This window comes from Chanos chanos, chromosome 14 (genome assembly GCF_902362185.1).
Source record: "Chanos chanos chromosome 14, fChaCha1.1, whole genome shotgun sequence".
NCBI classification, from domain to species: domain Eukaryota; kingdom Metazoa; phylum Chordata; class Actinopteri; order Gonorynchiformes; family Chanidae; genus Chanos; species Chanos chanos.
Genome location: NC_044508.1, coordinates 8084298 through 8100373, shown reverse-complemented (window position 1 = coordinate 8100373; position 16076 = coordinate 8084298). Strand labels below are relative to the sequence as shown.

Below are 16076 nucleotides of genomic sequence, written 5' to 3'. Positions count from 1 at the left end.
ATTGCACAAATTAAACTCAGGATATTTAAAATCTTTAGTGTTGCAAACTTGCAACGACAGCCTTTTCTTAACGGTCAAATTCTATTGCAATACAGGAATTCGGTTAGAAGACCAACTGCAATCTTAAATCACAAGAGCGGTTACATTGCAATCCAATGTCACGTCCTCCAACGACCTTTCAGATTAGCAGCGAGATTTCTATGTGCCTTCTCAGCACTTGAGCCGCTGGTAGGAAAATTACGCGGAATCATAAAGTCAACAGTTCATGGAAACTCTCTCCAGTTCAACTATTCATTTCTCCTATTATGCAAAAACAGTTCATCTGCAATTTTAATTTTTCTGTGTTTTGTACAGCTAACACACACACACACACACACACACACATATATATATATATATATATATATGTGTGTGTGTGTGTGTATACATTAATTTAATTCTTTGCACCAACACATCAACTGAGTGAGCAAACAGATTAATGATTTTTCTGTCTATGCACCAGTGTACCAAAGAATATTTCCCACATCTCTATAAGAGAACAGAGAGGGTGGACGGAATAGAGGATGTTAAACAACTGAGCATCATGTACAGTGCCTCTCAGCAACTGTGTAAAGTACTTGACAGTTACAGGAGCCCTCTCAGCAATGGGCTAATACCACCAAAATGCACTACAGGAAATCCTTTCCCTTTGTAGCGGTCAAACTGTCAACTCTTCCCCTTTCTGCATCTTCCCCTCTCCTGGCTCTTCTTCCATCTAGAGCACTGGGACACTGAGAAACTTTATTATCATATACATTAACGTTCAATAATACCCACGTGTAATCTATGTTTATCCGTATAATCTGTCTTCTTTGACCTCCCTTATTACAACATACATGACCTCACTGCACCTTACCTTCACCTTCCCCTTACATTTCCTTGTATGTAGTCTTAGGTTTTTATTTTTATCTGTCTTCTTAAAATCCTAGCATAGATGGGGTCAAAGTTATTCTTGTTTGTTTGTTTACGTGTACTGTGTTCTACTTCTTCCAAGCACCTCGTTATGTGTATTACCTGAGCAACTGTGGTACAACAGTTTCCTTCAGGATAAATAAAGTTTTATCTTATTTTATTTTACTTCAAAAAGCCTTCAGTTAACATTAGAACCTGCCAATGGATACTCCAAGTTGTTCTTCTTGTCATTTGGCGTGCTTTGATCTGTGGCAAGAACTGTCTCAACTGGAAATGAAAGGTACAAGCTGTCTTTAAGTTTCTTTGGTGAAGAAGGTTCCTCTGTGTTGAATAATGGGTCTGTGACGTTAAGCGCGATGGAGGGTATGCTTCTCGCGCGGCGTTTGGCATTCTTCTTCTCCTGTCTGTATGCGGCATTCATATTGGCAATTACCTGATGGCATAAAATGGCAGTTTTAAAAAAACAGGGTTCAGACATATCATTATCATTCAGACAATCCCTCATATTGCTTTCTTTTCGGACTAAAAAAAAAAAAAAAACTTGTCACAAAAAAAAAGGGAAAAGAACCATAATTACAATGAAGTCAAATCTCGTTTAGTTCTTCGTCTGCTTGTTCTGTGTGGGTGTGCAAAGTTTTCCAAGCAGTGGCAAAATGGCCAGATAGTTCACTCTCCCTATAACAGATCAATACTATACAGTTCAGTTGAATCAGAATCTCGGTTTAGGTGATAAATAATTATTATATGAGAAAGAACCATACTCTGATTCTGTCTCTACCCTGTCTTCAACAAGGAACAACAATTTCTTCTCATGCGGTCAATCAAGAAAGCACCCACACACCCATCCATCTGTCCGAAAGGCTCTGTATATTTAAACTCACCAGCTGTTTGACGGAGTGCTGCTGCTCCTGCATGGAGGACATTACGGCGGAGACACTCTCCTCATTCACAGGACAGGCCTCCTGCTCCTGATCGTAACTGAGGAGATCCAGCTTCATCTTTCCGCGAAGATAACGGGCGGATCAAATAACATCAAAAACAAACAGCGGTGCGTCAGGTCTAACAAATACGCATAGCGACGCTTGTATGAACCCCCGCATGACAGAGGGAAGGTCCACTATAAAAGCCTGAAAAACAGAAACTGTATGCGGAGCAGGGAGAAAGAGCCAAAGGACGGATGTCTCACCTCACTGGGCATGCTGGGTTTCCTGTTGAACATGAGGACGTACGGAGTGAACTTCGTGGTGGGGTTTGTGGACGTTCGGAAAAGCGACAGAACTGGATCGAGGAAGTCGTCCCATTCGGCCTGCTTCTCTAGCGCCACCTGTTTTATGGCATCTCTAAGCAGCTCACTGCTCCGGTCGTACAACCCATTTCTCTGCGGCCGGTCAACGGACGTTACCTTCTGAACAATGTTCCACCGGTCGCATAGCTGCTTTGTTACCTAAAATAAAGGGAAAGTCTAGAGTGACAGCCTCACAGTAACATACATATGCAAGCCATCCATAACCTTGAGATGAAGGAAGTGCGTCTTGAAAAAAAAAAATGATTAACGTGTTCACTTGTAATAGATTTAACTGCTCACACATAATAGAGGACAAATTAAAAAGAAAAACAAAGGCATCTCATAAGCATGTGTATAAAATATGTCATTACACAATGACCATGTTTAATGTCTAGTCTGTGGCAAATCAACAATAACAACAAAAGAAAAAGATTTTATTGTTCTTACCTCCTCACAGAAGTTAGCACTTTGAGAGCAAAAAATGGTCTTCACAGATCCAAACCTGGAAAACACATTTAGAGAAATGTATTGTTGCCTTTGGTTTTTTTTCTGGTTCATTGAACACCTTTTTAACATATGAACTGGATCTAATCACCTGTAAATGGACGTCGAAATACATCTTGCTACAGAAAGAGCATCTTTCTTTTGTACTGGGAGGGCTTCCACCCATTTACTGAAGTAGTCTGTGATTATAACAACATGTGTGTTGCCTCCTTGTGCAGTCACAGGAAACGGACCTTGTGAAAAAGAAACAAATCAAAGAAACAAAATCACTAAAACAGAGAGAGAGATTTTTTTTCACTACAATGTAACAGTCTGCATTCTTCTCACCACATATTTCAATCCCAACAACCTCCCATGGTCCGTCCACTTTTATTGGTCGAATGGTTCTGGCCATGTTTTTGTTTCGTTCAGTCTGTTGACAAGTTTCACATACTTTAATCTGAAACATAAAAATACAGAGCAATATTCAGCAACATATATATATATATATATATATATATATATATATATATATATATATATATGTGTGTGTGTGTGTGTGTGTGTGTGTGTGTGTGTGTGTGTGTGTTTTTATTTCTGACTCTATAGGCCTAGTGGTGTCACTTGTCTCACACTCAGTGCTGATCTAGGATCAGCTGCCCTCCAGTCATATCAGTTGTATGTATCAGGGTTAAGTCAGACAGGTAATGATTCCATATTAGTTCTACTACTAGGACAAATTTGATACATACAACTCTTGGACAAAAGTTTGAACTTCCCCTTTCCCAATGGCGCACCGTCTTTGAGGAACAGAAATTTTAACACACCTACCCAGTCTACCACATCCTTGACTATGCCAAGCCAGTAGTATTTGCTCTGGATTCTGTGGACAGTTTTCTTCTGTCCCAGATGATGGCCAATGTCGTTAAAGTGACACTCAAGGAATATTTGTCGTTTCCGCTCAGTCTCAATGACCACCTCTCTCTTCTCCTCCTTCTTCGGTCCCACGTAATACAGCCGTCCCTCTGGACCACCAACAAGAACATAAATTCAAGATATAACGCTAAAAGATATTCAGACAATAACCTCATTTAAAGTAAAGCAGTCTTCATTTACCCAAACCATATGCATTCCTACATTGATGTAAATAAGTCACAATGCGCAAGTGTTATAGTTTTATCTTTTAAGAGTGTCAAGTACCAAAATATTTCCGAGAAATCCACAGTAACCGGCAGCTATATTAATCACATCAATCAAACTGGATGAGCTCTCACCTTCAATCATAAATTTCTGGGCGTATCTTTTCAGATTTTTCTTCCGAATGGGATTCATAGTTTGAGGATAGCAGCCTTCGGCCACAAACGTGTATATGTCCCCGAGTCGATTTGAGCTTGATTCCACTATCTCCTCCTCGGCAACTTGTAAGGAGTCCACACTCAACATCTCGTCCCGTTATAGAGGTCCAGAGCACAAGCGCGAAACATTAATGGGAAATGAAGTGCTATCTTAACGAACTCGCGCCCACTTTGCAAGTGTGGGCACCGAAAAATGTAAATAGTCCATGTATATCAGGAGAACTCGGTCGGGTTTGCTTTGAACTTCAACACAACTGACGGACGGGTACAATTGAGTGATGGACCAGGAAGGGCTGCTGTGCCTACTTAAATATGCAGCATAAAACAAATGACACATATATTGTGCAGTGTCTTGTCAGATATGAGACAAATATTTATCCTAACTGTCGTGAATTTTTAAAGATAACACTGATTCTCTTTGTTTTACGTACGTTAGCTAATGCTAGGAACTCACGAGGTACGTCGCTTTAGGGTCTTTGTTTCTTTACGGACGGCTTTTATGTTGGACCAAAACAAACATGCTTTTAGTGTCCCAAGGCAGTAATTAACACATAGACTGATCGAATTGTTCCGAGAGAACTGCACTTTTGGACAGACTGCACCAAGAGCACTCTATGTATCGAGTAAACGTGATTACATGTTTAAGCATTTAATTAGAACGTAAATGTAGGATGGGTAAGTTCTACACCTGCAGTTGCTTTTGCACTGATAATATTTTTCTTGAAGAATACAAGCTCCATGTTCGATTCGTGAACGAAAACCAATTTAGGACGGATTATCAAATGGTGAGTGGTTACTGATATCTGTGCAGTTTTATTGTTATTGAATTTTTTTTTTTTTTTGATAAAATGTAATTTTCCCTCTGATCCAGATCTTGAGATCTCGTGGCTGTAATACCGATTCTCAATTCCACTGCGTCCTCGAGAAGGTTAGCAAGTTATTTTAACATAAAATGGAATGGAAACCATCAGTAAAATGATTTCATGCAGACGATTTCGTCCTTCCTCAGGTCCGTCTCGAGATTGATAGGCGCCGCACTCTAGGAGTAAAATCAGCAGAAAGAGAAGCTACCATAAGAGAGACGTACAAACCTCTTCACAAACACGTTTATCATTTGCAGGTAAGAACATGTACACACAGAGTCTGTCCACTTATTAAAGTCGGTAATATCTGACCACTGATCTCTCTTTAGGAGTCATTTCTGGCTCCCGGATTTCTGGAAATAGTCAAATATTGCAGCGGCGAAGATGCCAGCAAAGACGGACTGATGAAACTGATACATGAAGAAGCAGGTGAGTGACACTCTACTGACAATTTGGTCTATAATGGGCAGTTTCATTCTGCCTAAAGGAAAGCTGCCTGTTCGACTTGAATGTTCACAGATTTTTTTTCTGAAGGTGCTTTACAAGCCCTCTATACAGAAATATTTCTTCCAATTTGAATCAGAACTTTAAAAAATTTTAAAAAAGCGCTAAGGGCAGAATTTTACCAGAGAATCTGTACCAGATCACTCATTTATCTAAATGTGAGGAGAACTCCTAAGGTTGTTTTTGTGTGTCTGTAGCACCAAGGGTCTATCGCTTCCCTGTGTTCAGTAAGGATTTCTGTCAGGAGTTGATAGAGGAGCTGGAGAATTTTGAACAGTCAGAGGCACCGAAAGGCAGGCCAAACACCATGAACAACTATGGGGTATGCTGCGTTCACTGTCACTTTGCCTTTCCTTGGCTCATTTCTCACCCTATTTGTATGTTCATATTACTGTGTCTTTATGTGTGTGTATTACTATGTATCACAGCAGATTCAACCTGTTAAACTACTCTTTATTACCTCTGTTATCTCTTATTACATGTAATATGGGATTAGTGCAGTTTCAATTACAGTTTGTCTGTATACACATTTCACTCTGCATAGAGAAGTATTGTATATGACAGGAAAATCTTTTGAGATACTTGACATATAGAAGGACTGATACTATCATTCCTCTTCCTGTGGCAGATTCTCTTAAATGAGTTGGGCTTTGACGAGGATTTCATCACACCACTGAGGGAGAAGTATTTACATCCAGTCACTTCTATACTATACCCTGACTGTGGGGGGCAGTGTCTGGACAGCCACAAAGCTTTTGTAGTAAAATATGCCATGAAGGAAGACTTGGATCTCTGCTATCACTATGACAATGCTGAGGTCACTCTGAATGTCTCACTGGGAAAAGAGTTCACAGAGGGCAATCTGTACTTTGGAGACATGAGACAGGTGAGAGAGATGCATTGTGGGAAATGGAGTTAATATCATGTTGTCTCATTTCTTATGCTAACATTACTGACAGTGACAGCCCCAAAGTAACAAGTTGCAGCATTAAATAAAAAAACCTTTATAATCACAAACACAGCAAAAAATCTTAATGTGACATTTTATTTCACGATTATACAGTAACCTATATTTTACAAATAAACACATTTTTTCCCCAGAGAAAAGACAGAGGTCAGGTAGCTATCACAAATATAAAGTCAAAGCTCACAGTTAATAAATGTGTGTGTGTGTATGTGTGTGTTTGATGGTGTGTGTGCTACAGGTCCCCCTGAGTGAGACGGAGTGTGTGGAAGTGGAGCATCATGTGACAGAGGGTTTGCTCCACAGGGGTCAACACATGCATGGAGCTCTGCCCATCACCTCTGGCCTCCGCTGTAACCTCATCATATGGATGAGGGCCTCCCGTGAACGGAACCAGCTCTGCCCCATGTGCGGCAAGAAACCCACGCTAGTGGAGAGCGACGGCTTTGCAGACGGTTTCACCGCCGACGCTACCGGGCCAACAGCCCAGCAAACGTCATGCCTTTTAACTTAAGCCGAGATTCAAGAGGCTAGTCAAAGCATCTGTGAACAGTCCGAAACGGCTTTGTCTCATACAAATAACTATTGGGTTGAAATGAGGGCTAATTTGATTTAGGCCAGACAATATTGTTCTGGCAACACTGTTTTCTTGTATTTACAAAATGCCAGATATTTTATCTCTCTGGAGTGGTTCACTGACAGTTTGCTTGAATGAAGCTCTTACTCTCTGCTGGATTGCATTAAAGTAACCTAAAAGGGGGCTAGTTGACAAGGATATTTACATCAAGTTTATGGATAAGCTGTGCTATTCATGTGTTCATGATCAGGTATGTGCGTCTTTGTTAGGCCATGGTTACCACAGTGACTACCCAGTGCATTGTATCAAGAACCAATTTTCACATATTTTTGTGCCTTTATCACGACATCAAAACTTTGAAAATTTTACCAAAACCCAAAGGACCAGATTCATATTCTGATTTATCTTAATTAATTTATTGTTCAAACTTATATGAGTTTGATCAGAATATGAATACGATTACTATTTATTTAAATAGACTTTTTGTAAATAACTAGGGTAACATATGCTATTAAAATAAAAATAGGCATCCAGATCATGTACCTTATGTTTATATTACAATCTGTTTTTGACAAAAAAATCAAATGTTAATATATCTGTGGGTATTGAGCAAATAGTGATTTTAAACAAAATATATAGATAACAAAAGAGCATTGAACATTGAGTGAAACATCACATAATGTTTCTCTCACTGCAAACTGTGTGTACATATTTGCTAAAGCTTCAGAAAATAAAGAATTGATGAACTGCTACTGACTCTTTTTAAGTCCTGCCAAAATATTAAAGAATCAAAAGTTCAAGTTTCCCCTTTGCATCACATCCTATTTCATTACACCTAACAGTCCAAACCGAAAAAAAACTGCACATTAACACACATCCACACACAAACATGTACAAACAGGCATATAAATACACCAGTCGTCTATAACGAAAAGAGTCGGCTTATGTCGCGGGCAGCTGATTGATTTTTAAAAGCGGCAAGTCAAAGCTTGTTGGAAATCATCGTTTTGGATGCCTCGGAGTTTACGTTTTGGTTGTTTCTTTTCTCCAGCTTTATTTTAACGTGGCATGGAATGGAGGAAAAAGAAAGGAACATTGAAGAAAGGACATATGGAGAAAGGATGCAATGTGAAAACCCACATATTTGAACACATAGAAATTTATGAGCGGCCTGGAAAAAAAAAAAAAAGCAGGGAGTATTAAATGGAAAAGCCTCAATATTTTCACGCTAACGGAAAAAGAGCTCTTTGGACCACCACCATCAAACATTTGTTCAAATCTTCAAAAAAAAAAAAAAGTGCTAAAGTAAAAACTGCAAAAAGTAGCCTACAAACTAAAAACTGTACCGCTGTGTAGATAGATGTGGCTTTGCATCAAACTTTCATACAAATGCTATACATACAACAAAAACACTCTTTTCTGTTTTACCAAGTATTTTTCACATATTATATTCATAAAAGAATACCCAGGTATCTGTGTAATATCTGTCTTGAGTTTCCTTGAATCTGGTTTAGCGAGTAGGCATAGACAGACTTTACACATTTCAAGTTGCATCAAGTCCAAAAATGTTATGTTCTGGCTGTAAATTTACAAAATTATAACTGCTTTTCCTGGGTGACAGGTAATCAAATGTTGGCACAACTGTTCGCCGTCACTGTTACCGAGCTCCATGTCTTTTGTGATTGGACAGCTGAGGACGGTGCTTCCCACCACAACAGCTGAAAATAAAATAAAATAAAACAAGAAAAACAACTCAGTGAAGCCTGACAGAGTTTTCCAGTGGGAGCTGTTCTTTCTTCTCATAGCGTGGTCTCGCTGCTCAAATCTCTGCGTCGCGGATCACAGTCCATGTCGTCGTAGTCGGATTCCATCTCGATCTTGACCTGAGGCACGGGGCAGTTCATACCGCGGGTCAAAGGTCCGGCGGGGGAGGACGGACAGGAGATCTTCAGGTGTAGAGTAATGCTGAGAAACGGCAAGGCCCAGTTATAACACACACACACACACACACATATACCACCACTACCATTAAAAGGACAAGGACCAGGGACAGACTTTGGATGGGGAGAGGTCGACAAAGAGTTAATCACAAGAGACAACCATTGAGAAAAATGTAGGAGGGCGATGTTTAGTAGCAGACACATTAGCAGGAGAAGCGACATGGGAAAGTTGAGGAGCAGATAGTCAGAAGCATAAAGTTAAAAAGAGGTGCATAAACACATTATTGTGGAGACGGGGAGAGCAGCAGCAGGCAGAGGGAGGTCATGCGATGGCTGAAACGGGAGAGGAGGTGGGGTGGACAGGGGGTGAGGAGGAAGAGAGGAGGTCGTTAAGTCGGAGAGAATACAAAGCCATAAGGCCTATTATGCAGGGACACATTCTAAGAGGAATCAGAAAGACTATCGACTACACAGCCTGGTTGTCAACCTACAGCGACATTGCCAAAAGGGATCAGCACACCTGGCGTTCAAGACAGGAGTGGGAAGGCAAGACGCGCATACCAGATGAGCTGTAACCCTCCCCCAACCACCCCCCCCCCACACACACACACACATATATATAAAAGAAAGCATTCCACAAGAGGACTACGTCAACGGCACGATACAGTTTACGCCTTTCTACAATCCTATCATCCAAACCATGCCCCCTGAACAGCAATGCAGACAAAAGGCCCGATGCGTCTTTTCTCACAACTTGTCTGTTTTCAAACAGGGCCGAGGGGCAAAAAAAAAAAAAAAACCCAAAAAGTACACGTCAATAGAGATGCGCTAGCTGAGCGATACGTGAGGTGAATCACTAAGGCACAAAACCAAACACCAAACACAAAACCAAAACCAAAACCAAAAAAAACAAAACAAAAACAAAAACCTCCAGTCAAACAGACCACACCACATGCACTTGGAGTGTAAAATACCGTACATTGAAAAATGCTACATAAACCAGTAGAATTCACACATAGAGGAGAAAGAAACAACCAAAAGTTTTCAGAAGAACTTGTTGCATTTACATATGAATTTAGTACAGATTTTCTTTTTTTTTCAGAATTTATTTCAGAATAAAATTGATAACACCATATATTAGCATTGGAGAAAACAAATACCCTATGAATAAATAAATACGCTACTCGTACAGTAATTTCTCTGCAATTATTAATATGCGTGCCCGTGATGTGTGAGAATGTATAAACAGTTCATAAACAGCACACAAAATATATCACAAATATGTTTGGCAACAGCACAAAAACAGAAAACACTCGTGTTTCTATGCCACGGTATGCTGCATTGCTTCAAAGCGCATGGAAAGGACAAATAGGAGAGTCCTCAAAGGAGAATCACTCGTTATTTCTGTTTGCTAAATCAATCAAATATACATGTTACATTTATAGGCTTATATTATGTATTTCTATGACAATACATGGCCCCCTTTTTGTGAATATAGTTTATATAGATTTATTTTGCTAAAGTCCTCTACCTATGAGAATCACTAAGTAATAATGTTGAAAAATATGTACAGTATAGTACACCAGCAGAATCAGATCGAGCCAGTAGGGTGTCAGTAGTCATAAGTAAAGTGAGTGACAATGAAATGAGTCTGTAGTCATGGTGTAAGTCAGTGGTAATTGAGTTAGTCAAGATAAATAAAGTGTTTGTTCTAAGGGTGTGAGCCACAATGAAGTTAGTCAGCAGTGGTAAAATGAGTTGCAATATAGTCAGTCAGTAGTAATGGAGTTAGTAGCTAGAGAATGAATCAGCACTAATGAAGTGTGTCAGTACCAATGCAGTGTGTCGGCTATACTGAACATGTCAGTGGTAATGGAGAGTGTCAGCTGTAGTAAAGTCAGTCAGCAGTAATGTAGAGTGTCAGTAGTAATGGAGAGTGTCAGCAGTGACAGAATGTGTCAGTAGTAATGGAGTATGTCAGCTATAGTAAAGTCAGTCAGCATTAATGGAGAGTGTCAGGAATAATAGAATGTGTCAGTCGTAATGGAGTATGTCAGTTGCACTATAGTCAGTCAGCAGTAATGGAGAGTGTCAGTACTAATACAGTATGTCAGTTGCACTAAAGTCAGTCAGCAGTAATGGAGAATGTCAGTAGTAATGGAATGTGTCAGTAGTAATGGAGTATATCAGCTGTGCTAAAGTCAGTCAGCAGTAATAGAGAGTGTCAGATGTACTAAAGTCAGTCAGCAGTAATGGAGAATGTCAGTAGTAATGGAATGTGTCAGTAGTAATGGAGTATATCAGCTGTGCTAAAGTCAGTCAGCTGTAATAGAATGTGTCAGTAGTAATACAGTATGTCAGATGTACTAAAGTCAGTCAGCAGTAATGGAGAATGTCAGTAGTGATGGAATGTGTCAGTAGTAATGGAGTATGTCAGCTATAGTAAAGTCAGTCAGCAGTAATGCAGAGTGTCAGCAGTAATGGAGTGTGTTTCAGTCATCAGTGAGCCGGATTGAAACGTGTGTGTCTTGTCAGTGGTAGTAGCTCCTTGGCTGGCAGTGTGCAGCCCATTCTGAGTTGTCATCTGGAGCCTGTAAGAGGTCACGGTAGGGAACATGTAGTTTAAGCACACAGTACCTTCGGTCCAGATCTGCCTCATTCATAGAGCAGTTTGAATAAGGATGGTACTTCTCCTGTGGACCAAAACAAATGAATAAATACATGAACAAATGGATTAATTAATTGATGAATTGATGAACAAACAAACAAATGAAGGAATGAATGAATGAATTAATTAATCAACCAACCAATCAGTCAGTCAGTCAGTCAGTCACATACAAACAAACTGAAGACGGTTTGTTCATGGTATATGCAAATAACACTCAGGACACTTTAGTTCCTGCAGGTGGCAGCAACATCACACTGCAATGCGTGTCTTTTGCTTTTTAGGAGTCAAGTGAGGTCCCCTCTTTGTGTATAAATGTGTGTATGTGTGTATGTGTGTGTGAGATGTGTGTGTCTTTGCAGACGGGGAAACATTTTACTTGAGCGAGGCCAGATTCACGGTGGAAACTGAAAAAAATCACTCTTACATCTTCACTGTCATCTCCTCCTTTAGGCTTCTTTTTCTCCTTCTTCTTCTTCTCATCATCTTTTTTCTTCTTCTCTTTGTCCGGGAGAATGTCGTCCAACCAGGCCAGGTCGTGCTGGGAAAACACCATGTCCAGCATTTTACGCACAACCATCAGTCCCAGGATCTGAAAAACAAACAAACAAACAAACAAACAAACATCAGATGATTACACACCGTCTTTCACTTATCTATTAGTTCATCTGTGAGTTCACTGCATTCTCTGATTTGGCTTTGAAATGAACAAAGAACTGTCTGGCGATCAAAATCACTGGCAAAAAAAAAAAAAAAAGAAGAATCAACCAATAATATGTCAGACAAAAGAGGAGAGCAACAGAACAGCTCACCAACATCAACAAACAACAATTATTTACACACTGAGCAAATTTAACAAATATAAATTCATATCACTTTTCTTTTGATCATTTTCTTTTTTACTCATCAAATCATAGTGTTATTGCGAGATTAACTGACTGAAGCAGGTTTTTTAAGTGGTCTCAGGACGAATGGTGCTTGCGTTGGATACCAACCAGTAAACAACAAACAATAAATATCGGGCCGTACAAGCAGAGAGTATGGACCGCCGTACCATGACAGGGAAGATGATGGCGAGGAAGGTCGACTTTAAGGTCCAGAGGACCGCCAGACAAATGATCTGCACTAATGTGAAGAGATGGACCCTCCTCAGGGGCACGTGACGAAGGAAAGTGAAGTCCGGCTGGTGCTTGGACGGCATCAGGTAAAGCTTGATCCTTTCCCAGAACTGTGGACAGAAAATGCTGTTTTACACATCCTACATTCCCTCACACGCTTACATTTACATGTACTGTTCTTAACACATGTATTGTTACATTCAGTATTCTTCTCTAGGGTGACTTATCGAACCAACGTAAATTAGTTGGCTTGCAGAGTAAATTCGCTAGTGTTCGATTAAAGCTGACAGGGTTTTATAATATCTGATTCCGTACCATCATGGGACAACGTAAACACTCTTAGTTTCAGATTACTTTTTTTCATTATTATGAGTCTAGTTGTATGTGCACAATTACATTCAATCTCCTCATCATACACAATATACAACAGCTACAGAGATGTGCTTAAGAATGATCAAGCCCGCTGGACAGAGGTGAGAACACTATTTTTTTTTTCTCTGTATTGTCTCTTCAAGTTTGCGCCGTCTCATCACAGGCCTACGTTTGACCTCCACTTATATCAAGAGGGACTTGATTTTTTTTTTTTTCTTTATGGTGCTGTCAGTTTTGCGCTAACTACGTGTTAAACATTTTGGTGACATTAAATATGCAAATGAGGAATTAAACCTGAGCGGAGAGGACGGCAAAGACCTTGTCACATTAATCAAGATGCAGCGTGGAGGCTGCGGGCCTGGGCCCTATCGGCCGCATACAAATCGACTCATCCTTTCTCTCCCCGTGTCCAGGGAGGAAGGAGAAAAACATTCATTTAGGCAGCTTGAAAAAGGCCATCATTTCCTAAATCACACTCTCAGCTGATATCGAGAAAACACCGGAAACACTGTGTGGTAAATATAAATGGATGTTCTTTTGAGGTGAATTTGATTTTGAAGATAGGGCAGTGAGAGTTGTGTGTGTGTGTGTGTGTGTGTATAAGTGTGTGTGTGTGGAGGAGGGGGGGGGGGGGGGGGGGAGGAGGGGGGGGGGGGGGTTTATAACCTGGATGCCATTGAGAGAAGCCACGCCCATATAGAGAAAAACACCGTACAGCACTGGCATTGGGATAAACTGCAGAGAGAATACAAACAAGCATCGCTGAATTACAGGCATCTGAACACAATGACACACAGGTGTCTCGACACATACAACACAAGATTAGATACCAGGTTCATACATCAGACAAATTATGATACCTGACTGAACATGTTGATGCCATCAAAACCCATGTAAACTTAAATACATACATAAAAACACTTGATTCAGACCAGCAATGATCCTGTGATAGTCTAAACTAAGTCTAGTCATTTTCAGTGTCTCGGTACCTGTAGCACTGGGGCCAAGAAGATGGAAACACCAGTCAGCACGAATACCAGGATTCCAGTTAACCTCTGTTCCCTGGGTTAGAGACAGGAAAAAAGAAGAAACAAGGACAGCTGCAGTCTGTGTATTTGGCTCTGTGTGTGTGTGTGTGTGTGTGTGTGTTTGTGTGTGTGTGTGTGTGTGTCGGGGTTGTTTATCAAAGTGTGGCTGTTCCTCTGGAGCGTAATAACACCCCTGGCATGTTTGTTTGTGTGTGTGTGTGTGTGTGTGTGTGTGTATGTAGATGTGTATAAGCTAAATACCTCACGCCCAAAAACTGCGGCTGCTCCCCCGGTGCGCTGCTCTCACTTTCCATCTTCAGCGAGTCGATGTGAGCGATGGATATCACCGTGGCAGCCACATACCATGGCAACCCCATAAACGAACAAGCAGCCATGAGGACACCCACCCAGAACAGGTCCAGGTGGTAGCCGCACCCTTTCTGTCAATCAAAGCACAGAAAGGTGACCAGGGCACCAAATTCACGTGAGAAAAAAAATTCTCCAAGGCCATCTATACAGAAAGGCCCACATATAAGAAAACACTATCTATGTATGATCCAATTGCTTTTTGATTGATTTACTGATTATGTGCACATTGTCTAGAAGCCTGAACAGTTCATTAATACATATGGGTTTTATATTGTGTGGTGTACATCTGAATGCAGACGAGAGCACGTAAACTAGTACATCACAACTGACCGGCTTAAATTCAGATACCATATAAGGTCGTGGGCAGTACCTTGAGCTTGTTCTCCTTCCTGTTGACAATTACTGCACTGATCTGTTGGTCCATGAAGATGAGGATGGTGACAAGGAGAGCGGGGACAAAGCTCGCGAGGTACACCCACCACGGGTTCTTCCCAAAGGGCATCACCAACCAACCACGGTCAGAACGAGTGGGCTGTTCAAGCACAAACATTGGACAAAAAGTGCAGTTCAGAAGAACATTGGAAGTATTGACGTTTCTCTGAATACTGGGGAAGTTGGTAAGAAAAGTTCGAATTATTCCAGAAGAGGAAAGGTGAGGAATATTTCAAAGGAGCGATTCTTGACGTTTGTTGTCCGACTATCGATCCATCCATCCATTTTTCATTGACATGATTAGCGATTTAATTTCATGGACACAACTTGCGATGCCTTAACTGTGAAGTTAGATCCTGAACTTTCAGGTCATGAGAAAACATCCTCTTACCTTGAATTCTGTTGGCACAATCAGTTTGGGTGTTTTAAGCCCCAACAACATGTCCACGCCCACAAATGTCATGATTGACATGAAGATGGAGAAATCACTGATGAGTTTGCGTAACTGTTCACAGGTGAAGATGGACAGACAAAAGAGGGAAAAGAGAAAAAAAAGGTTGGATTCACCAGTTTGTTTTCTCTAAAAAATGCACCTTCACACGGTATATACACGTGCTACGTACATGTACTGCATTTAAAGTAACTGACATAAATTAAATCGATAAAAAAAAAAACTGCTGGTCTGCTCTCTGTAAAGAAGATTAACCAGTTTTGTAGCTTTTTAACCCACTCTTTTGCTAGGGGCAGACAGAGGTGAGGAAAGTTAGGGGGGGACCTTGATCAGAGGGAAAACGCTGTGTCAGGAGACTTGGGACATCAGAACAGATTCAACACACCGGGAAAAAGATGAGAGGACAACTCTGGTGTGGATAATAGAGGTCAAGATGGGAAGCTGGAGAAAGGAGAGATTTAATGTGGAGGGCAGATCAAAGTGTTTGGGACACTGACACAATACAATGTTACATGAACCTAACAACAGTAGAAAGGAACATTCTCTCTCTCTCTCTCTCTCTCTCTCTCTTTCTCTCTTACCTTCGTAGGGAAGTAGCGACTGAACTTGAACTTCTTGAGCGACACGGTCATGGAGTAGGTGCCGAAGAAGAGGATGAAAGACATGAGGGCCAGGTCTGGAACATACTTACACGATTTGCCCACCAAAGAGCCGCCGTA

The 16076-nt window shown here is 40.7% G+C and overlaps 2 protein-coding genes across 3 annotated transcripts in view; one reads left to right on the top strand and one right to left on the bottom strand.

Annotated features, from left to right (window-relative positions):
• Window positions 1–1129: 1129 nt before the first annotated feature.
• The window catches only part of slc4a5a (solute carrier family 4 member 5a), a 26597-nt gene continuing 11650 nt past the window's right edge, over window positions 1130–16076 (bottom strand). The window contains exons 14-28 of one of the 2 annotated variants that reach the window (XM_030791906.1): window positions 15939–16076; window positions 15298–15411; window positions 14845–15006; window positions 14367–14545; window positions 14067–14139; window positions 13744–13812; window positions 12642–12815; window positions 12068–12179; window positions 3551–3720; window positions 3068–3179; window positions 2832–2973; window positions 2684–2738; window positions 2138–2395; window positions 1833–1949; window positions 1130–1384 (exon numbers count right to left, since the gene is read on the bottom strand). The exon at window positions 15939–16076 is cut by the window's right edge and continues 92 nt beyond it. In XM_030791906.1, the coding sequence (XP_030647766.1) occupies window positions 1130–1384; window positions 1833–1949; window positions 2138–2395; window positions 2684–2738; window positions 2832–2973; window positions 3068–3179; window positions 3551–3720; window positions 12068–12179; window positions 12642–12815; window positions 13744–13812; window positions 14067–14139; window positions 14367–14545; window positions 14845–15006; window positions 15298–15411; window positions 15939–16076 (2130 nt within the window). Of the gene's footprint in view, window positions 1385–1832; window positions 1950–2137; window positions 2396–2683; window positions 2739–2831; window positions 2974–3067; window positions 3180–3550; window positions 3721–8781; window positions 8948–11559; window positions 11613–12008; window positions 12180–12641; window positions 12816–13743; window positions 13813–14066; window positions 14140–14366; window positions 14546–14844; window positions 15007–15297; window positions 15412–15938 lie in introns of those variants that run through there. The other variant, XM_030791905.1, reaches the window with a different exon arrangement.
• Window positions 4746–7148, top strand: ogfod2 (2-oxoglutarate and iron-dependent oxygenase domain containing 2). The gene is made up of 7 exons (XM_030791166.1): window positions 4746–4859; window positions 4946–5002; window positions 5084–5194; window positions 5267–5366; window positions 5639–5763; window positions 6070–6327; window positions 6647–7148. Exons 1-7 carry the CDS (start codon window positions 4746–4748, stop codon window positions 6917–6919), a joined length of 1038 nt encoding a protein of 345 aa, XP_030647026.1. The 3' UTR covers window positions 6920–7148.